Consider the following 23,113-nt stretch of genomic DNA (forward strand, 5'->3'; position numbering starts at 1 on the left):
TAGGCGGAGCTTGGAAGTGCACATTGTATCTGTTTTGTTTCAATCTTAAGTTGGCAATTCAAACGCAACACAAGGCTTTCTCCTTTCCCACATCCCATGTCTGTATCTCCCTTCTTCCACAGGCCTCACCTGGGACATTTCCCCATTGATTCTGAGGGAGAGTGGAAGAGAGAGGGAAAGACAGAGCAAAAACAGCGACGTGACGTGATGTGAGAGAAACACATCAGTGGGTTGCCTCCTGTGCGCACCCCAACCAGGGCCCAGGTAGGGGCAGAGCCTGCAACAGAGGTATATGCCCTTGACTGAAATCGAACCCAGGACCCTTCAGTCCACAGGCCGACACGTTATCCAATGAGCCACACCAGCCAGGGCCACAGTGGTTTCTAACATTACCAATATACTAGTACTTATCGTTTGCTCTATCATCAATGCATATACAACTCTTTCAGAATTCCAACACAAATATCGCTACAAGAGATTTACTAAGTCAAGTTCAAGCTATCTCAGCAGCTATTTCTGTTCTCAGAATATATTCCACTGGAGATGTGCACTGTGTACTATTGTCCGAACTTTGGTCCATCCTTTGCTCGGTGTGATAATCTGTGTGGTACAAAGTTGCATTCGTTCTTGTTCAAACTCAGCAGTTTTATTTTGGATGTCTGGATGTTGAAACCACTAAAAACTGCAGAGAAGTGCTGCCTACCCTGACCCTTGCAGCCTTTGCCATTGCCATTTGCTATTTTTCTCTCTTTCCCAGCTTTCCTAGCTGATTTTTTACAGAGAGGAAGGAAGAGGGAGAGAGAGTTAGAAACATCGATGAGAGAGAATCATCAATCAGCTGCCTCCTGCACACTCCCCACTGGGGATGTGCCTGCAATCAAGGTACATGCCCTTGGCCGGAATCAAACCCGGGACCCTTCAGTCTGCAGGCAACGCTCTATCCACTGAGCCAAACTAGTTAGGGCTGGGCGAGTCTATGTTGAAGAAGTGGCGTTAGAAGAAATTTAAGTTTAAAAAATGTGTCTCTCCAAAAAAATTTCAATTGTTGTCCTGTTGATATTTGGCTCTGTTGACTAATGAGTTTGCTGTCCGCTGTGCGAAATGTGCATTGCATTGTTGAGAAGTCTTAGTAGGAAAAAAGTTAACTCTCAGTAGTATTTATAGATTGCATGTTGAAATGGTAAGACTTTGGAAAGCACGAGTTAAAATAAAATGTAACAATGTCACCTGTTTCTTTTCACTTTTTAAAGTCCAGCTTCTAGAAAAGGCTACATTCCACAAGTGGCTCACATTCTCTTCCTAGACTCCCGCATGGTAGGTGTTTTCCCATCAGGAGCTCGAAATGCCCAGATGTCCCTTTTCAACTCTATTTCTGGTAATGCCGGCATTCATGACTACGGCCTAGACGCACCACTTCATTGAGGGCTGGGAAATGGCAGCATTCTATTATTGCTTCACATTCCGGCCGGGGCACTGCTGGAAAGCATACCAGATCCTTTCCTGTAGGAAAGACAGGGAAAAGCCTTGATTCTTTTTCAAATGATGAGGGTTTCCCCAGCATCCCTCCAAAACAGATCCGTTTTTGCTGTTGTTAATCACCCGAGGACATTTTCCCGTTGATCTTTAGGGAGAGTGGAAGGGAGGGGGAGAGACAGAGAGAAACATTGATGTGGGAGAGACACATCGATTGGTTGCCTCCTACATGCACCTTGACCAGGGCCAGGGATGGAGCTTGCAACTGAGGTACATACCCTTGACCAGAATTGAACCTGGGACCCTTCAAATTGAACCTGGATCTCTCCAATGTCTTACCATTGCAACACACAATCTATAAATGCTATAGATGCTCTATCCACTGACCTACACCAGCCAGGGCAGGTCAGCTTGTTCTGTATATCTTTATGAACTCATGGATTTGGGCAACTTCTGTTTGTGTTTGTATTTGTAGTGCTCAGAGCAGCCCGTGTTTATCCAGTTGTACTTCCCCAGGCTGGCTGCCCAGCCTCTGGCACGGTGCCACTAGCTTGTGTATATCCATACTCCCCTCAACTCTCCCTCTTCAACCGGAATCCATGATTTCTCAAAGGAACCTCAGTTCTTTTTAGTGGGAAAAGGTGTTTAGAAACCACAGTCTCAGAGCTAGTGGTGCTCATTCCCATTGGGCATTGTTTCTAAGCCTTTTCAGTGGGTGGAACTAGGGAACACTTTTTAAGATCAAATTCATCATCAGTTCACAGTCTTACCTTTAACTCACCAGATCACAGGCTTCTTATAAAGAGACAAAGCTCAAGAACAAGCAGCTGGACGAGGGGAAGAAGTGAGGGGCCCCATGCCCTCTCCAGGCACCCCACTCACCCTGAAATCTCCCCAAGGTCACCGACGGGGAAGCTCCATACTTCCAATTCAAGTTCAGCGCCACAATCTATCCAGTCTCAGCAATGTTACACTCCCATTTCCTTCCTCCCATACCCCAATCCCAGCTCTCAACAATACCGACTACTTTTGCTTGATCTTACAACACAAAAGGGACAGTTTCAGCACAAGGATGAGATTACTGAGAACAATTTCACGTGTTTGCTTAGGGTAAACCCACTAGGGGTTAGATAATCAATGTATTATGTTTTAGTGAGTAGGAATAGTTCCTTTCTGTCTGGGTGTGCTACCGAGTGAATACAGAGTTAGACAGGTTTGTTTCATTTTCCCTTTTGATTCCTAGGCATTGCTTCTGGTGTATCATTATAGATGCCAAAGTCACATCTTTAGGGCCATTCACAGGCGTGCACTTTCATCCCTTCCCCCTGCAGCCTGTTCTCTCCCCAGAGGGAATTTTTAAAGCAGATAGATGTTTACCAGGTGTACCAGTTAATAATGGGATTTTTTCACTAGATGGAGTTACACATATGTTGATATACAGAGTGGCCAGATTATGATGATCTCTGAATGTATAATAATCTGGCCACTCAGTGTGTGTGTGTGTGTGTGTGTGTGTATTAGAAGCCTGGTGCATGACTTCATTATGGGTGGGGTCTGGTCAGCCTGACCAGGGGCAAGGGACATGGGAGGTTGGCCTGCCTGCCTGCTGGTCGAACTCCGGGTAGAGGGAACAATTTGCATATTAGCCTTTTATTATATAGGAAGGATATACACTGAGTGGCCAGATTATTATGCATTCAGAGATCATAACAATCTGGCCACTCAGTGTATATGTGATTTGATATGTATGCTATTTTGTTGTATTAACAGCAAGCTTCAAAACTTCTTATGTCAAATTTTCTGAAGGTGTTAACATCATAGATATTTTTACGCTTAAAAATGTTGAATTTTGTGCCAAGAAAAGAGCATTTGCGGAAGTTCTAATTCATTACTTTATTTTGAAGAAAAGTGCTGCTGAAAGTGATTGTATACTTCGGGAAGCTTGTGGTGAGCATGTTCCATCTCAAGATACTTGTGAACACTGCTTTAAATGCTTTAAAAGTGATGATTTCGATGTGAAAGACAAAGAAAGTCCAGGTCAACCAAAAAACTTTGAAGACCGTCAATGACAAGCATTATTGGATGAAGATGTGTGTCAAACTAAAAAACAACTTGCAGAAAGATTAAATGTTGCTCAGCAAACAATTTCCGATCGTTTACATGCAATGGGAAAGATTGTAAAGGAAGGAAAATCAACTGAAAGAAAGTCTTTTTTGCATCAAATTGTGACTGGCGATGAAAAGTAGATTTATTTTGAGATTCCCAAATGCACAAAATCATGGGTTGATCCAGGTCAACCATGAACATGGACTGCAAGGCCAAATCGCTTTGGAAAGAAGACAGTGCTCTGCGTTTGGTGGGATCACGAAGGTGTGGCGTATTATGAGCTTCCAAAACCAGGTGAAACCGTGAGTACTGATCGCTACTGACAACAAATAATCAATTTGAACCATGCTTTGATGGTGAAACTACCAGAATGGGCCAGAAGACATGGCAAAGTAACTTTGCTTTATGATGATGCACCATCACACACTTCAAAACCAGCTAAAGACACATTAAAAGATCTTGTCTGAGAAGTATTAACCCACGGGCCATATTCACCAGCCCTTGCTCCTTCAGATGACTAGTTCCAATCGATGGCACACGCCCTGTCTGAGCAGCACTTCAAAATGTACCAGGAAGTGGGAAATGGGGACTCTGAATGGTCTGCCTCAAAACAAGAAAAGTTCTGTTGGGATGGTATCCACAAATTACCTGAAAGATGGGGAAATGTGTACCTAGCCAGGGGTATTACTTTGAATAAAGCACTTCTGGTGTTTCTCTTGAAATTATACTTTCTTTGATTACAAAAGCCACATTAGTAACCAGTTCACTGCCTGTGCCTAACTCCCGTCCCCTGGGTAAACAGAAGGAAACTATGTATCCTTTTCTTCCTGCCTCCCACCGCAAACAATCTGGTTCCTGACCAAGGTTCACATCATTTCTGCAAGTCCATTTTACTGGTCCTATTTATTTCATTCTCTCCATCACTCCACTGCCGGAAATGACTTCCTTCAAAAATTCATCAGTAGTTTTAACTCTGCGGGAGGGGGGGGGGGGGGGTGTTGTGTGATGGCAAAGAGCCTCCATGTCTAAAATGCTTGGGCTTTTTTTTAAAATGTATTTTTTAATAATCAGAAAAATTAATATTAATAAATTTCAGGGAGTTTGCTGACCCCTCCCCCTCCACATACTTCAAGACCCTCTCTTCCAGCACATAATATCCACAGCTTTGCCCCTGACCCCAGAGCCCATCTGCTCTGCCTAGATGTTCTCAGGGTTCAATAGCAACAGGCTGAGGTTGTCATGTGGGCATCAGAATGCTGTTGCCACTACCACCACCGCTTCTCATCACCTACGAAGCTGAAGACCCAGTGTTGGAAGGCTGGTTTAGTCATTCCAACTGACCAGCGTGTCTCCCTGCAGCCACTAGAGCAGGAAGATGCCTCTACCTTACTCTGCCTTCCTAACCGAACAGATTCCTAGCTGCAAGGGAGTTTAGTAGTTTTCGGTTTTCTAACCTCTGCAACTAAGGAGGACCTTAAAAGAAGTGGGACAGAAATGGAGAGCCAAGTAACAGACCTCAATATGGAAACTGCTGGAAAAAGTAAGCAGCAGAGGAGCAGAGAGGTTAAAGGTATAGGCCTTGACTATCAGGCCATGCCAGTTTGTATTTGACCCAGAAAGTGACCAAAACACATGAGTTCTGAAGGGAGAAAAGACACAACGAAAGCCGTTTCTGGAAAAGATGAAGGGCTGCTCATGACGGAACTGCTGCAGTCCATCAAGCCCAAAGGCGATGTAAAACCTGACTAGGGCTTCACAGAAGATGGGGGAGGTGAGGATTTGAGACATCAAAATATACGGCCACAAATTAGGCTTTCAGAACAGGACTCCAAATCATATTCTGAGCACAACTCCCCTGAAATCCTCCAGTCTGCTTTGGTTCAGAGACTATAAATTGCCTTACAATTATCTATAGGAAATTTGCCATCAATAGCACTTAAAAAAACACCTGTGAGGAACCAGGATGGTGGCGTAGGTAAACCCCTGTGCGCACTGCCCCCCACAACCACGTCAAAATCACAACCAATACAGAACAACCATCATTCAGAACCACTGGAAAGCTGGCTGAGTGCAAGTCCTACAACTAGAGAAGTAAAGAAGGAAGCACACCGAGACTGGTGGAGGGGCGGGGCGCTTTTTCAATCGGGAGGGAGGTCATCTCTGCGGGGGCTGCTCAGAAGACCAAGGGGTCCCAGCCCCACACCAGACCCCTGCCCAGGGTCCAGCGCTGGGAGAAGTCCCCACAATGACAGGCTGTGAAAACCAGCGGGATTGGGGCTGAGAGACACAGAGGCTGCTGGGGACCCAGCTGCTCCTCTTACCGGACTGGCTCATGAACTTACTTGGCTGGGTTCTTCCCAGTTCCAGTGCCGGGGGACCCAGATGTAAATCAGGAGCGGATGGTCTGGCCTCAGGGCAGGAACTCAGGGGTGGCTTTCTCAAAGGCGCAGGTGCTCACAGGGGTTATTGTTCCTGTGGTGGGACTCTCCCCATCCCTTGGCTGACTGGCAGCCCTACCCGAATCCCCATCATCCTGGAGCACTGTTAGCCCCGCCCCAGTGATTCCCTGAGACCCCGCCCCACCCAAGTTGTTTGCAGCAGCTTTTCCATATGAATGGCCAGTCCTGGCTCTCAAACAAGCTGCAGCTGGTGATAACATGCCCCAAACCTGCCAATAAAAGGCCCAAGACCCGGCTCTAGCACCAGAGCCTTGCTTCACAGCTGGGCCTCCCTCCCGCAAAGCAGCTCTCTCTATAGCCCAACGGGTCCTCACAGCCAATTGGCCTGGAGGTCAACTCCTCCCAGAAATGCCAACAGCAATCAAGGCTCAACTACAAAACTGGGCACACAGTCCACACAGGGACACACCTAGAGGGCCCCAAACTCAGGTGACTGGGGAGGCTGAGCCACTGGGTAATAATGATAGAAAAGTTCCCCCACCTGGTGAAATAAATAGACTTACAAGTCCAGGAAGCACAGAGAGTCCCAAACAAGAGGAATCCAAAGAAGACCACACCAAGACACATCATAATTAAAATGCCAAGGGCAAAAGACAAAGAGAGAATCTTAAAGACAGCAAGAGGAAAACAGTTAGTTACCTACAAGGGAGCACCCATACGATTATCAGCTGATTTCTCAATAGAAACTATACAGGCCAGAAGGGAGTGCCAAGAAATATTCAAAATAATGAATAGCAAGAACTTACAACCAAGATTACTCTACCCAGCAAAGCTATCATTCAGAATTGGTCAGATAAAGAGCTTCACAGATAAGAAAAAGCTAAAGGAGTTTATCACCACCAAACCAGGATTATATGAAATGCTAAAGGGTACTCTTTAAGAAGAGGAAGATTAAGAAGAAAAAAAGATTAAAAAGTGTGGAATAAATAGCAATAAATACAGATCAACAATCGAATCTAAAAATCAAGATAAAGAAGCAATCTAATGATCAAAGTAAACTGGTAAGTAAAATGAAAGCTGAGGCATGGAAGCATGAAACAGACTGACTCTCAGCAGGGGTGGGGGAGGGGTGGGAAGAGATCAACCAAAGATCTTACCTAAGGACAAGAACAGGGTGGTGAAGGCATGGGGTGGGGCTAAACAGGGTGGAGGGAGGCAATGGGGGGGAAGGAGGAGGGAGGGAACATCTATAATACTCTCAACAGTAAAGATTTTTTTAAAAAATCTGTGACATTTTAGGAATACATAACACACAACATCAATGTTCTCCTTTCTTCAACAGGTTTATTGCCTTTTAAGAAAATTTTTGTAAAATATAAATACAAAGGCAGAGAATTTACTTACAAAGTTAAAACACAGATTTCAAACATAAACACACAATTCAGAAAATTTTAGTTTTATGTACATTTTCAAGCAACCTCAACATATTATGTTAGTTTTCAATATTTTACAGGGTACAGAAAAAAATAGCTCAAAGTCTTCTTTAAATAAGAGCATAAAATGTTTAAACATATAAACAATCCGGTTTGATGCGTGAAAACTAATTTCACAGCTTTTAAATTAGGATATAAAAGTTTCATACAATTAGTTGTTGTGTGTGGGTATGGTTTGAATTTATATTACACGCCACTGGACTGCATCCAATGGCATTTACCTGACCCGAGCAGGTACACTGTAAACAAAACATAAAATTACAACATCACCGAATTCACCCCAAACCAACCACACAGGTGCAGCCACACTACATGGCTGTTGCCTCGGCCATCCGTCGGAGCTTTGTATGAAATTAAATCAGTGTTGCGCTCCGTTTCATCTTTTTTTTTTTTTTTCCTTCCTTAAAAAAGAAAAGCAAAGAAACAAATCTTCCAAGAAAAAAAAAGACACAAACATACCCCAAAGCGTGTGTGCATGGAAAAGCAAAGGAACATTACAACAGCTTCATAAAAACGGACTGAAAAGCTTAAAAAGGAAACAGAACCACGTTTCGAAGTCCTTTCCCACTGGAGCCGTTTCTCTTATATAAAGAAGAGATATTTCCATATGTAATAGTGTCCTTTCTTTACAGAAATAGCCGTATATGGCACCTATGCACAAGGATTAACACTATGACACACTGTACAGGCGGCCGGGCCGGCTCACCAGTAGTCGTCCGAGCCCGTGTCGCTGGGGTGCAGCCACTCCACGGTGGAGCCCAGCAGGCTCTGCAGCTCTCCCGTGAACTCCACCAGATCCAGGAGCTCCTTGCTCTCGGGGTTAAAGGCCTCCATGTCTTTGGGGCAGGAGAACAGGAGGCTCGCTGCAACCTGCCGGTAGAACTCGGCCTCGGCGATGGTGACGATCTCCACGTTGGGGAAGTTGCAGCGGAATATCCGTGAGGACATCTTCAGCTTCTTCAGCACGTCCGACAGCAGCAGCCAGTTGCGGGGCCTGCGGCGGCGAGCAAAGCTGTTTGAGTGCCAGGCACCTGCGAAGCGCTTGCCAAGTGCTAACCGCCACCCCCCCCCCGCGAGCTGGGTCCCTGGTGGGACAGGCAGGGGCCGCTCCGTCCGCGCAGACACCCCCTCCCCCAGCACCCCCTCTTCCCGCAGAAGAGGGGATCTAGTTCTTGCCACTCCCTCTGGCTGCATCTCCATTTATCAAGAGGCCACTTAGGGCCCGGCCTGCATGGCTCAGGGGTTGAGCATTGACCTAGGAACCAGGAGGTCAGGGTTCGAATCCAGTCAAGGAGACAGGCCCGGGTTGCGGGCTCCACCCCCAGTGTGGGGCGAGCAGGAGGCGGCTGATTCATGATTCCCCCGCAACACGGATGTTTCTGTCTCCCGCTCCCTTCCGCTCCGAGATCAATAAAAACACATTAGGAACAAACAAATAAAAGAGGCCCCTCGGGGAGGACCAGGCAGCGCAGCCAGGAGCCAGAGCGGCAGCTGGAGGGGCCGCATCACAAACTGCCGCGTCACAGGCGCCGGCGGAGCCTGACTCAGGGGCTCGCTCTCCAAGGAGCGCCCGGCACCAGTCACCGGAAGAGGCCAGCACAGCGCATCCTTGGTTTCTCCTCCCCTCCCCCCGCACAGACAGAGCACCATAAACGCAGAGGGGGGCCCTCCAGCTTTCCCACCCCAGCCTCAGCCATGGGCCTTGGGCTCAGGGGCAGTGCCCGGCCGTGGGAGCGTGTCACACACACGGGGTCAGAGGGGTGTTGAGGCATGAGACACGCACAATTCAGTGTCGTGTGTGTGTGTGTGTGTGTGTGTGTGTGTGTGTAGGAGTGACGCTGGCAGGGGGATGGGCAGGGATGAACACGAAGAAGCAAATAAAAGACGGGTGTGTGTGTGCGCGTGTGTGTCCATTGTCGGATCCTGCTGACCACACACACACACACACACACACACACGAGCTAACCAAATCTGATGACACACAAGAGCCCGGGGACCTCCCAGTGCTTTTGCTCATCAGATGCAGGAAGTACATGTCATCGGTATAGATCAGGGACCTCAGTGCCTGGAAGGGTCCTCGGTGGATCCCTTTCCAAAGAGCCCAGTGACTGAAGGGCCCAACAGTGTCCTTTGAGCTCTGGGGGTGTATTCTTTGTTTAAAATATATACTTGTATTGGTTTCAGAGAGGAAGGGAGAAGGAGACAGGGAGAGAGAGAGAGAGAGAGAGAGAGAGAGAGAGAGAGAGAGAGAGAGAATCATGGATCGGCTGCCTCCTGCACACCCCACACTGGGAATGGAGCCCACAACCCCGGGCCTGTGCCCTGACCAGGAATCGAACCCTGACCTCCTGGTTCCTAGGTCACCGCTCAACCCCTGAGCCACGCAGCCGGGCTCTGGTGGCGTGTTCTGATGAGGGCAGTTACTAACCATGCTGTGCACCCACCACCACCACCACCACCACCACCACCGGGGAAAGATCTGCATTTCCAAGTGTGACAGACACTTTGGAATCCCCTCCCCCACCCAAGAGCACCTGAGTCGTCCCCAAGCACAAGACAGCCATGCTCACCCCTGAGCGACGGACACTTGGACGTTGTAACACGGCAGGAGGGGGCTTTCCGAAAACTCAAATTCGAACACATCACTGCAGGCCTCGTCATCCTCCTGCAGGTCCTCTGGCCCCGGTGGGTTCGCCAGCACATCATAGCCACTTTCATCATCCGGCTCTAATGGAGGGCGAGCGAGGGGGAGGGAGAGGGAAGGGCATCAGCACAGACTGTGTCCGATCAGAGAAGGACCCCAAACACGCTTCCCAGCGAGCCCCGCTTGTGGCACCCGCATCCCCGGCAGAGAAATGGCCCGAAGGCCCGCGCTGCCCACTGAGCTCACCGCACACGGAGCTGCCGTAGAAGTCCCAGAAGCTGCTGGAGTCCTCGTCGCTGCGGCCCTGCAGGTCTTTCAGATAGTCTGCAGACAGAGGGAAAGCTGCTGCTGAGCACCGGGTGCAGGGGGCTAGGGAACTGGGGGACAGACATCTCACCCCCAGGCCACCCAGGGTGCGTCCCCTCCCACACCCTCCAACCAGGGATGGGTGCCTCCTTGCCCAGCAAACAAAAGCAGCCGAGCAAGCTAAGAATTTTTCCACCCTCAGAGGCCAACATAAAGCTGGCACCTCCTCTGGATTCCGTATGTTCTTTCCGAAACTAACTTGACATTGGTGACCCAGTAAGTAAACGAGGGTGGCCCTCTGAGCGCGTGGCCAGGAGCGCAGGGAACCCCCCTCCCCGGGTTTGAATGACACCGCCACGTGACCTGGCCGTACCTGTTAAAAACCTTTCCATGAGTTCGCTGTGCGTCATCTTCATGATGGTTCTACCTGAGTACGTAGCCAAAGTGGGGTCAGCACCATAGGAGAGCAGCAGGCGGACGATTGCCAGGTGGTCGTTCTCAACTGCATCGTGGAGGGGCCTGGGGGACAGGGGCAGAGGGTCAGCTCCCGCCTCTAACCATCCTCACAAGTGTGCTGCCGCTGACATTCCAGAGAGGGAAACTGAGGCAGGGACTGACCCAGGGTCAAGCGATGTGCCTACTATTCCAGGCCTAATTCTCAAATGCTAACATACCTAGTCCCGGGCCTAAGAAGGAGCACAGGCAAAATGAAAACGTTATAAAAAAAAAGCCCGGCTGGCTGGCTCAGTGGGTGAGCGTTAACCTATGAATCAAAAGGTCACGGCTGGATTCCCGGTCAGGGCGCATGCCTGAGTTGTGAGCTCAGTCCCAGTGTGGGGCGTGCAGGAGGCAGCTGATCCATGATTCTCTCTCCTCATTGGCATTTCTCTCTGTTTTCAATAAAACAAACAAATGATAACAAAAAAGCCTAGTCTGTTTTTTTTTAAAAAAATCAACCAGAAGGTGCAGGGCCCTCCCACCAGTGTCCACGAATGGGGAATGCTGTTTGGAAACCGTAAACCACCAAACACATTTCGCTTTTGCTGCTGTCATCACCACCAGGAAGGCCTCGTGCCCCGCCTCCCAGCAGCACCCCAGGAACCAAGGTCAAGGACAGGGTGTGTGGGCTCTGGGTGTGTGTGGCCCGGGCAGATCTTACACCAAGCCGGCGGCAGTGGCCCTGTCTGGATTCTGGGACTGTGGGCTCCAGGATATTTTAAATGGTGTCATTCAGTAGACGCTGATGAAAAGTATGGGGTCTTAAAGGGCAACACTCCAATTACTCAGGCAGGCTCGACATTTTCAACTTTTGTCCGTGGGAACATTGCAAACTTTGAAAGCTCTAGCTAAATTTGCCAGAAAGCTCTGGTGGATTCCACCATCAATGCGCTTCCAGGTCACTCGCCAGCTTTCCCTCTGGGGTTTCCCATGTGCCCAGAAAGATAAAGATACAGCCTGTGCCCCGCAGGGCCAGGCCGACACCAAGCCCCGCAACTGACCTGGTTCCGTCCTGGGCACTGCAGTTGACGTCAGCACCGTATTCGAGAAGGTGTCGCACAATGTTCAGCCACCCCCTGGCACAGGCTTCATGCAGGGCACAGTATCCGGCATTGTCGCGGTGGTTCACGTCACAAATCTTGTTCTCCAAGCAGTACAAGACCACCTCCTGCGGAGTGAGGGGACCGCGTCAGAGCGCCGCACAACGCACCTGGAAGTGGCCTCATGGGCAGTGCCCGCTTCCCCCGGCACCCATCCTTGGGTCCGAGAGCACATGGGAAGGGCCCAGTGATGAAGACGGTGTCCCCTGGGCTCTGAAGGCTGGTGACTGTACATGAAGCCAGCAGCCCGGCCCAGGGCAAGTGACCCTTGAACTTCTCCCAGTGTCCATTTCCTCCTGAGACAGGAGCGTCATGGGGGCTCTCAGGCGGCGGGAGGACGCCACCAGCTAGCTGAGGCCGGGACAGAGGTGTCCCCTTCTAATCTCTTAGATGACACATGGACAAGGACAGCCTACGGCGCACACGCTCCTGTTCGTATGTTGTACAGTGAGAGGGAAGCTCCGTCTGTGCGTCACGTGCGTCGCCAAGAAATGACACAACATGCTTTGCACACACCCCTCCCCCACTTTGCCTCACCCTGAACCCCACTTGGGGCTGAATGACCAGCATTTTCCTGTTTACTTCAGCGAACACAGGGACTGACAACACACGCTGGTTTTTTCTCAGAAGGGTGTTCTGTGTCAACAGCGGGCACCACAATCGCTGTATGATTTCTACTCTTTGGCGTGTTCACAGTCCTAGGACATGCTCCCAGCAGGCAGAGCAGCCTTCATTCCATGTTTCATTATCACTACCCTGACGAAGGGAGTTTTCAAACACACAAACATGCCTGACTCTTTTCCTGCCTGCCACGCCCAGCAGATGGCCCGACGCATGCTCCACCGGTTGGGGGAGCCGAGTGGGTCACGGCAGGCCTCTCCATGACAACTCTCCTATGCCCTTTCCCGGACATGTCAATCAAAGGTGACCCACCACTTGGGAGCTGACCAGAATGTTCCACATGAGAAGCTTCAGGTCAGGGCGGCAGCTCCCTTCCAAAAACAAGAGGAAGGGACGAGGCATGCCCACAAACGCGCTCTCCCTTCAGATCCTAACCTGCCAGCAAGCCCACAATGCTCTGGGCTCCCAGGCCACCTGCCCCGAGCCCCGGTATCCAGGATACCGCATGAAGCTGCTGCTCTTTTAGCAGGTCCTCCCCAGCCAGGCAGGAGCGGACGGCTGCAAGCTAATGAGCTGTGTGCCCCGCCAGGGAGAGGCCCCGTCACGTGGTCTGGGATCAGGTCTGAGCGCCACTGACTGCTGTGCACAGATCAATTTCCCCGGGGCCCGGTGGCCTGTCTGGTGGCCTGTCACCCGGGCTTTATTTGCTCTGACAATTATGGCCCTCACCTGGAAACCCTCGTCGCTGCCAGGGCTGATCGGAGGGCACCCAGAAATGAAAGGGCAGCAGAGCCGATGGGCAAGTCAACTCCTTCCCGGGAGGGTGGCAGGCGGCAGGAGTCACCCACAGCCAGGCCAGCCGTTTTGCCACGGGCTGTCCTAACCCAGCCACGTGGCTGTCGCTATGTACACAGCACTGCCCCAAATGAGCATGCCGTCTGTTGTCCCATTACATGCCACAGTAACCCATGACGTGCCAGGACGGTGGCACTGTTCTCATTCAACACTGGGGGAAACCGAAGTCCAGAGAAGTTAAACCCCAAGTTCAATGAACACGCAGTCCTGGAGCTGGGCAGATTCAAAAGGCCCAGAGGGCCCCAGGGAGAGGGTCGCAACCCAGCGTGACGAGCACCCTCAGGCCCTCTGTCGGGGTCAAGTGGGCTGACTACCTTCTCCCAGCGGGAGGGCACCGGCCTCTAAATGGATGGCAAGTGCTGTCACCAACAGCGGCAGGAATGGCTAAGAGGCCAGCCAAACCTGTCCACCCAATACGTTTCCTGGTTTATTTTCTGCCCTGGAAATGGGAGCACTCACCGGGCAACCCACCCGTTCCCAAACAAAATCCCGCTGTTTTCGTTGGACAGTTCTGTGTGAAGCGGCTATAAGCCCAATGCCATTAACCACAAAATGTAACCATAAAGGCCATAAACCCGACATTGTTAATTAATTAAATGCCTCATTAACTTTTTAAAAAACATGATTTATTCAATTCATAGAAAATGTAGCCATCACCACTAAACGCACAAGCATGCGGTTGCACATTGGCCTTTTAGCCCAAGAACCAGAAGCCCGGCCTGGGCGTCTCTGGCCTCGCTCGCCGTCTGTTAACACGGAGGGTGTTTCCCAACCTCAGGAGGTGGCTTAGCGGGACGTAAAGCTCGGGCGGCCTCTGACTGGCACTTGGGCAGACAGCAAGGACGGCAAGGACTACCTCCAGGAAAGCCCTCCCTGCCCTGGGCGTCCGGCGACACCTCTGCTGGGTTAAGCAAATTGTCCTGCCACTTTCAAAGGCCCCATTGCCACATCTCCCGACCAGTTGCCGTCCTGACGTCAATTCTGCCTAAAGAAATCCTCGAAAGTTGGGTTCAAAGTTGAAATCGCTCACCCAGCGGTGAAATGTTCAACCAAAAGCAGTGCCCTGCGCGATTCACATAGCAGAGCAGCCGTCCTAGGTCTCAGGAGCCACCAAAGGCCCAGTAGCCCCAAAAGCATGGTCGCCCAAGCCTCCGACCCACCGGCTCATCAAAACCCAAACGGAATCTTCATGGAGGGACCAACAAGGTCCCAAAGGAAACTGGTAGGAACAATGCCAAGATCTAGGGTATGGCCAGGAACCCCGAAATCCACACACGTGGAGCAGGCTGTCCTCCTGCCTCCCCTCCCCCACCCCCAGTGTGTGCTGGAGACACAAGTCCATTTTTTGAACCACGGACATGTTGACGAAAACACAGCACATACAACCAACAACGAAGAAAGCACCGTTTCCAAAGCTTCCCCACAGTCACGCCTCGGGGGCCCAGGGCCCAGGCAGCCCACCAGGGAGGGCTGGCCCCCGCGCCTGGGGAGCCGGGCTGTGGGAGCCAGAACTGCAGATAAACCCTGCGGCCCTCAGCCACCAGGGCCTGCCACCGGAGCTGATCCACGCCTCCTCTCGCAGCTTGCTGAGCCGCATTTTATTTTCCCCATTCAACTCCCAGAGGGCTGATGCCAGCATAAAAAAAATGCCTTTGCCCTGTGGGCTATTACATCACAATTTCAACTGACAGGCGTGGTGGGGGAGCGGCTGGGGCAGAGGGACTCATCTATCTCCCAGAGGTTAGCTGTGCAAAGGGCAATTCCAGTGCGAGCCCAGCCGGCCTGGAGAGAGGGCTGGGGGAGGGGCGGGCGGCGGGGGAGGGGCCGGGCTCCGGAGCCAGACTGACTGTGGGCTCGCTCGCTACCTGTACAAGCTGTCATTTAACCCCTGTGGGGCTGTTTCCTCATCTGAGAGCGGGATAACATTAGCGATCGCCACGGGAAGAGGCGAAGAGGGGGAAATGAGTGACTCCGGGTCATACGGGCTTAGAAACCCGGACAATATCTTGCTTTGTATGTTGCTACAGCGAGAGAGGGCATGCCAGATGGGGATGTGGGGTGAGGGCAGGGACTTTGGGGCAAAACCTGAGTTCCCCTCATCCTCAGCCCTTGGATTCTCTGTCCTCCCGGAGGGCCTGCCCACCCCCTACCTGCACAGACATTTCCTACCCGCAACCAAAACAGAGCCAGCTAATCAGAATCCAAAGGGCTCATTAAAATTCCCCCAGTCGCCAAGCCCTGGGTTATGTCAGATTTCATATCAGAGGTAAGTGAGCGGAATGGAAGGATGCCTGGACACGGAGCGAACATCACAGGCCCTTCTTTTCACACAGCGACGGAGCAGGCCACCGGAGAGCCTGCAGAGGAGCCGGGGACCCCGACATCCTCAGGCCACCCCAACGGGCGCCGCTCCCCCCCCCCGTCCCCGTCCCCCACCGTCAGGGGCAGCAGCTGGGGGTTGGGGAACCCAGGGCCCCAGGACACTGACCTCGTAGCCCAGGCGGGCCGCGCGCTGCAGGAGGGTCTCGCCCGCGTTCTTATTGACAATAAGTCTCCGCGCCTCGGGGGGCATGGGCCGCGACTGCGTGGCCTCAGGAGGGGAGCTGGAGCGGGGCAGCTGGGCGGACTGCGTCGCGGGCAGCAGTTGTTGCAAACGGTCAAAGGGCTTCTGGTCCTGCTTGGCCGGGGACAGATCGTAGTCGGAACTGGACTCGGGCCGCTTTCGGACTCTCCTGACGGTCACCTGTCACAGAAGCAGGCAGCACACACGTGTAAGGCAGGCAGGAGGCGGGCCATTTCCCGCTTTTGTTTGGGGGAGGGGTGATGGGGGCAGGGGTTTGGAACTTCACCAGCACCCAGAACACATGCCCCCCGCGATGGGGGAGTGACCTGGGAACGGGAAGGCTTTGTCCCCAGAGCAGCTGTCCCCCAGGCCCAGGGCCGGCGAGGGCCGGAGGTACCTTGCCATCACTATTGTCCACATAGTAGTCCCCAGGCATCGGCAGGCTGCGGCGCGGCTCCTGGGGCATCAGGTGCTTGGTCTTGCACAGCCTCTTCCCCGACGGCTTCTCGCCGCCGTCGGTGTACTTGTGCAGCAGCGCGGCCTGGCAGTCCTCCTCCTCGTCCGTGCACAGCACATCTGTCTTCGGGTTTTCTTTAATTTTCGGATGTTTGGCAGGCGGCCTCGAGGCTGGCGTGCAGCTTGGCTGAGCCTGCCTTTTGCCGTTCGCATTGGTGGATGAAAGGCCCTTCATGGGAGGAGAGCCCGCGAACACAGGCAGACCTGGATCGGCGGGGAGAGGGGGGAGATGCGGGCGTTACTGAGCGGCAGCCGGTGCGGAGAAGCCCATTGTTAGCGCCCCTCGCTAGAGCGGCTTTGGCTCTTAAAGATACACCAATTCCGCTCTCAAAGCATTAATATTTTAATTAGCCCGCATCCAGCCGTCAGACAGGTTAACCCACAAAACACTGGTCTCTCCAGGGGCAGGGACCAAAGGGCAGAAGCCCGCTCTGGGGGGGCGCTCTGCCCCCCACCCCATGGGGCCTGGGGACCTACAGCTCCCCAAGGAGGGCCAATCTGGGTGCTCAGGACCTGGCGGCCACCCAGACTCAGCATGGGGGCTGAAGGACGTCAGGAAAGAACGCCCTGCCTGCCGCCACCTCTAGGGCCATTCCCCCATCCCGGAGCGGGCGGGCGGGCCCAGGGCCTCTGCTTACCTTGCTCATTGTCACTGGACTTGAGGGCCTCCTCCGCCCAGCTCCTGTTGCCTTTGGTCTCTGCCCTTTTCCTGCCGGGCTTCTCTTCGGAGAGGCTATTGCCCTGGGCAGTGGCCTCAGGCTGAGTGGCCTGGGTCACTTCCTTCCTGCCCTGCCGGCCAGGTTTGCTCTCAGCTGCCGACACCTGCTGCTCCCACTGTTCTCTAAGGTGCAGCAAGTGGCGTTGCTTTTTAGGATGCAGCCCTGTTAATTCAATGCACACCTTCAGGTTGGTCAGCTCATTACAATGTGGGTCTTCTAAGTGGTTAGAGGAACTGTTTGTCATTTCCCTCTCAGGCCAGTCATCTAATGGAGAAATAACTACAAATTAATCAAAAAGTCCCCCGGAAGGGGGAACCAACTGTCTTACCCATCCCTACCGGGGGTGGGGGAGGGGGGGGGCTAGCTCTGCCTCTGGCTTCAGCGGAGGGGGTGTGAGCGGGTTCCCCAGGGCTCTAGGGCAGCGCCAGAAGCATCCACTGCACCACCCCGGGCCGCCCGGGGCCGCTAGGCAGGCGGCCGCCGCCCGCGCTCACCTTTGGAGATCCGCCTGCGCTTGGCTTTCAGCAGCGGGTCCTCCGACAGCTCCTCTCCGGGGGCCTCGGCGAGGGTGCTGTCACCCGAGGCCTTGCGCTTCCTGTCCAGCTGCAGGGCGGGGCTGCCCGGCACGTCGGCGGCTGCCTGCTCGCTGAGGGGCTCACCCAAGGGAGGCCTGTCCACAAAGTACGACTCCAGGGACAGGTCCTTGCTCTCCGGGGGCTCGAAGGGGTCGTGTTTGTTGCCAACACCGTATTCACCTGGGGGAGGGGGGACAGTGACACCGAAATGAAGGCCCCAAGGTCACCGCGACAAAGCAGGACTGGGGAGCGGGCAGGCCCTCCGTGACCTGAAAGGGGGCACGTGATGAAAGAGCCTGCTACATCCCAGATGGTGATCAGGGTCCTTTCTCCCAGAGGGTGGGTGATCCCAAAGCAACATCCAGCCAGGCCCTGGTCACCCCTCTCCGGGTAACGGGAGAATGTGAAGGAGGAGGGATGGCGGAGTGATGGGGACCAGGAAGGCTGGGAGACCAAGGGCACTGGGAGGAGGGGTGTGGCTCACACAGGGTCAAGTTCAATGTCAAGGAACTCAACCTGATCCCTCACCTCTGTTCTCTCACACAAGGAGCTGCTCCCATGTGCTGTGCAGAAGGAAATCTAAGCCGCTCCCCCCCTCCCCCCAGCCTGGCCCTCAGCAACGCCGTGCACACACACAGGACGGAGTCGCCCCACGGGCACTCCTCCGTGGCATCCCTCACAGGCAGGCACCTAGGACCTCCCCAAGGCAGGGTGACACCCCTTTCTCCGCAGGTCCCCCCTCTGCACTCAAGGCCCGCGCTGGCTGACCCGCTCCCTGCTCTTTCTGCTCCACGTGGCGCCCACTTGGGGCCTCCCTACGAGGCAGCTCCCAGCCCACCGCGGTGGTGTTCGAGTGCTCCCCCCAACGGACCTGCGTGTCACCCAGAGAAGGAGTGCGCTGATTAACAGAGCTAATCACACCATCCAGATCCATTTCCGGGCAAAATCAACACACTCCTCACACGCTGACAGCTTCCAATGTCACCCCATGCTGACCAGCCTGCCAGTCCCCGCTCAGCCTTCTCTCGGGGGCATTCCCGGGGTTCCGTGGCAGTCAGCTGTGGGGACAAGTGTCATCCTGGCCTTGGCCAGCCTGGGCTCCCAATGCCGGGCCCGTAGGTGGGCAGTGGGAGCAGCGTCCCCACACACAGCTGGCAGCGCCGGGGAGCCATAGTGCGCCCCTTTCTCTGGCTCGTGCAGCGCGGCTGCGACTCTGGGCTCCGTGACCCTCGCCGCCGCCCCGCAGTAACGGCCGCTTTACAGCCGCCCCTCAGCGGTAAAGCGGGGACATTACCGCAGCCGCCTCCCGGGTGGGCGCCATAAACAGCCCCGCACCGGGGCCGCCGGAGAAACGGCGCTAACAAAAGGACACCAGGCCTCTCCGACCAGGTGGCACTGCGGCCCCAGAGGCACGACATTTAAGGACATGAGCCTCCAGTCACACCATTCCACTTTGCCGTCCGCTCCTGGGGACCGTGGGAAACTGAGGGCTTTCCTCTCCGCCACCACGTCCAGTTCCAAAGCGTGCTACTCCCTCCCCCGCTTCAGATAAGAAGGATGTTCAAACCAGGTGGCTGGGAGGCAGAGGTGACAGGGTGATGACACACGCCTTTCAAGGCCACGGCCAGGCAGCGGCTTGGCCTGAAGGGCCCTGCCCAGAATGGGGTGCTCTGGCCGTCACCCCGCCCACTCCTGCCCTGGGCCCTGAGCAGACTGAGAGCCACTCCACACTCGACCTTTCCGCTCCAGGTCGCAGGGGCCCGAGGAGGGACAGGCCCCAACCCCCTGCAGAGGCGCCTTTTCTCATGGAGCTGCTTTCCCACATCGTCACCCTCCCGGCCACTTCCGACAGCGCGGTGACAACCACTGCTCAGACCTGGCCTCTGGCCGCAGGGCCAGCCTTGTTCGCCACAGACAACCGCCCGGAGGCCTTGCAATGACTTATTTCCCGCGTCAGAGGCGGTGACCGGGGCCCTTTCTCCCTGCCAGGCAAGCCTGTCCTGCCCGGCCTCCCGCAGGCTGCCCAGCTGGTCAGAGGGAGCCCCTTCGGCCCCAGGATGGGCAGCCAGCTCGGCACACACCTGCCATCCCTGCACGGCCAGGCCACTCCGGCCCTGGCCCCAGGGGCCCTGCAGGAACCCCATCCCTAAAGCCGGGCTCACTGACATCCCCCCACCCCCACACAAACTTCAGTTGCTTTCTTCCCCGTTTTGTACAAGGATCTTTCCCCAAACTAAGTGCATCCACCCTTCCCCATCCCCTAGGCCTCTCTCGGGCAAAGAGCCCAATTCCCCGCGGACTCCAAGACCTCACTCGGGCCAGGAATAGCCCGCAGGACGCCCTGACCGCTGACACACGCATGGCCGCCAGCTCGGGCCGAGGCTCAGGTCGCATTCCTGCGCGCCGCCTCGGAGCTCCGACACGGGCCTCCGCGACCACAAGCCACAGGCGCCCTGGAGGGCAGGGAGATGGCAGATAGCTGCTCTTGGCCCTTCGACAAGTGGGAAGCCATGAGCGCCCGGCCACTGGGTGTTAAGCAGATGTGATGTGGCCGTGTTGTTTGTGGTTTCACACTTATTTCATCCCTGCAGCCTGGTCATATGACTCAGCACATACATCCCATAATTTATCATTGTTATGCCATAGCATTATTTCGCAGCAGCATTGCCATGGCAACATTTACAAGTCACCGTGGCAACAAAGCACCCTCACCACTGGTGAGCCAGGCCCAGCGAGCCCTACACAAGGTGGGAAGGCTGCCCTGAGCGGAGGTCCCTCCTCTCCAGGAGCCCCAGCAGCCCCAGCGGAGGCTCAGCTAACACACCGTCTGCAGGGGAGACCTGCCGCCTCTGCTCCCAACTCACAGCAGTTCCCCAGACTCGCAGGTGCGCGGCCAGGAGACAAGTTTCCCAGCAAGAAGTTCCGGGAAGCCCTCTGACCCCCGCCTCCTCCCGTTCCTGCCCAGGCGCTGCCACTGAGCAGGTCCCCGGGCCGCGTCAGCCGAAGGGCTGGCTGAGGAGACGTCATTCCACATTCGCGGCGAGATGGACGCATGCCTCCCGCCCTTCCCCCATCTTCTGCCACTGATGGTTTCTATTCACAAGCGTCCAAGGCTGAGGAGCCTCCTGACTCATCGGTTGAACGTCTAAAATCAAAGCCTCACTCAGCCACCTCCCTCGCAAAGAATGAGCGCAAATCCTGGCCATTGTGTTTCAAATTCATTCACCTTCCCTGAGCCAGCTGCATCCGCCATCTTAGAAGCTCCTGCACCCCCTTTCTGACCCCTGCCTGCTCTCAGCCACAGCGCTCTCAGGAGAAGAGAACCAATGGGGGTGGGGTGGGGGAGGGACCAAGCCCCACATGGGCTCAAGCCATAAGAAGGCCCGTAACGCCCATTCACGTGCAGCTGAAGGAACCCAGCCCCTGCCCCTCTCTTTAAAACTGAGCCGCTTGCCCTCCCCAACCTTTTCCCTGCCCCCAGGGGCCATTCCCTCTCCTCCCAGCCTCCTTCGCCATCCACCCAGAGGGCTTCTCCCTGATAGGCGCTTTTCCTTCTTCACAGAAGCACCTGCCAGCCAGCCGGCCTGGCCCACTTGCACCAGGAACAGGGACACCTTCACTTCAGAGCATCCGGAGCCCCTGACCAGCGTGCAGCGCCCTTCTCCTGGACAGAGGTAGGACACATTGGTCCTGGCATGGCCTCCTCAGAACCCCGGCCACAGGCGGCTGCTGGCCCCAAGGATGAGCTCTTCCGGGCCACAAATCCTTCCAAACCCATCAGGCGCCGACGACCCAAGCCTCTGACATTTAATGGCACAGAGCTCCCCACCACACCCACCATCCCGGACTACCCTGTCTTGGGGGAGGGGAGGATTTTGCATCCACTCTTTCAAAATGCCTTAATTCCCCATCACCGACACATCGGGCAGAGAGGTCATGTGAGCAAACCCCAAAGGCCTTTGCAGCAGGGGACAAGCTGTTGGGACTGAAAAATGGTGTCCTTGGATTGCACTGTCGCCTCCCACTTGCTCATCCCAAGTCCTCTCTATTCCAGACCAGACTGTCCCTGCAGTGGCGGGAGCCACCTCTGGCTACAAGTATCCTTCCGCTGCTACAAAAAAAGAACGTACGTGCTCCACTCCTTACACTCAGTCTCCGGCTGCCGTTCCTCTGCTATATTGTACTAGACTGCTACTGACTGCAGGAAACAGGCTTCCAGAGGCCGCCACAGTGCTCAAAGGCTCACTACACGGTCCCCCACATAAGCCACTCGGGGTCACTTACATCTCTCACTGTCATTCTGGTCAGCAATGGCCTCCTCCAGGGCGACCAACTTTGGCTTTTTGTCCTGATTTCCTTTCAGGCTCTCCCACTCGGCAGGGCTGAACTTGCACACCTCGGAGTCTTTGGTTGCTGGGTGGCCACCTTCTCTCTCTTTCATCTCCAACTCTGAGAAGCGCATCATTGCACGCTAGAAAGAGAACGAAGATGGAGAAAAACAACACCTTACCATAAAAGCTATTTCATTTGCCTTACCTTAAAGGAAAGTATTTTCAAAGAAAAGTTTGCCCAAAACCAACCACAATTTATGATACAACTGAGATATTTTAAAATTTAACAGATAAAAATTTAAGAGGATCTATATGTAAGTAGTCACACATTCTTTATTCATAAAGCCATATGTATAGATACGTATGCACTGTGTATGTATATCCATACATACACTATTGCACAGAGACAGACATTCTCTCTTGAAGGTAAATAAAACAGAACAAAAACACAACGCAAAGAAAACAAAACAAAAACACAACAGAAAAGAAAAAGTGCACAATGAATAAAGACGACCATGGCCCACAAACTTCCCTTGGTATTTGGAAATGAAATTTAACTCAAAAGGTTTATGGAAGATTCTAGTAATAAAAATTTGAAGAACTGACCTCACAGTAAGCAGCGGGTAGACATAAAATACTGTCCTCTTGTAATCCTTCCATCTATGTAATTAAAATGGGCACTCAATGGATCATTTAGATAACTTCATCCATTTTTATAAGCATAAACTAAATTTTTTCTCTTAACATTGCAAAAAACAATTTGGCTTTATTTATCTCTTAATTAAAAGTAAAATATCTTAAGGAAATTCCTATACAACATCTATCATTCACTAGCAAGTTAAACACATCCTCTATCCCTTTAAGCGAGCTTTTCTTTTTTTTGTGAAAAAAATTGCACGAATCCCACAGACATG

At 53.4% G+C, this 23,113-nt stretch overlaps 1 protein-coding gene across 12 annotated transcripts in view; it reads right to left on the reverse strand.

The window, feature by feature from the left end:
- Positions 1-7,299: 7,299 nt before the first annotated feature.
- Positions 7,300-23,113, reverse strand: part of BCOR (BCL6 corepressor) — a 76,468-nt gene continuing 60,654 nt past the window's right edge. For 9 of the 12 annotated variants that reach the window (XM_084870099.1, XM_084870101.1, XM_084870103.1 and 6 more), the window contains exons 5-15: positions 22,806-22,859; positions 22,153-22,339; positions 17,788-18,048; positions 17,213-17,557; positions 16,456-16,778; positions 15,984-16,238; positions 11,921-12,087; positions 10,795-10,940; positions 10,362-10,439; positions 10,042-10,198; positions 7,304-8,465 (exon numbers count right to left, since the gene is read on the reverse strand). In XM_084870099.1, the coding sequence (XP_084726225.1) occupies positions 8,174-8,465; positions 10,042-10,198; positions 10,362-10,439; positions 10,795-10,940; positions 11,921-12,087; positions 15,984-16,238; positions 16,456-16,778; positions 17,213-17,557; positions 17,788-18,048; positions 22,153-22,339; positions 22,806-22,859 (2,265 nt within the window). In that variant the 3' untranslated portion in view covers positions 7,304-8,173. Of the gene's footprint in view, positions 8,466-10,041; positions 10,199-10,361; positions 10,440-10,794; positions 10,941-11,920; positions 12,088-15,983; positions 16,239-16,455; positions 16,779-17,212; positions 17,558-17,787; positions 18,049-22,152; positions 22,340-22,805; positions 22,860-23,113 lie in introns of all 12 variants that reach the window. The other 3 variants (XM_084870096.1, XM_084870092.1, XM_084870097.1) reach the window with 3 other exon arrangements.

Source organism: Pipistrellus hanaki (genome assembly GCF_964339955.1).
Source record: "Pipistrellus hanaki genome assembly, chromosome: X".
Lineage (NCBI taxonomy): Eukaryota > Metazoa > Chordata > Mammalia > Chiroptera > Vespertilionidae > Pipistrellus > Pipistrellus hanaki.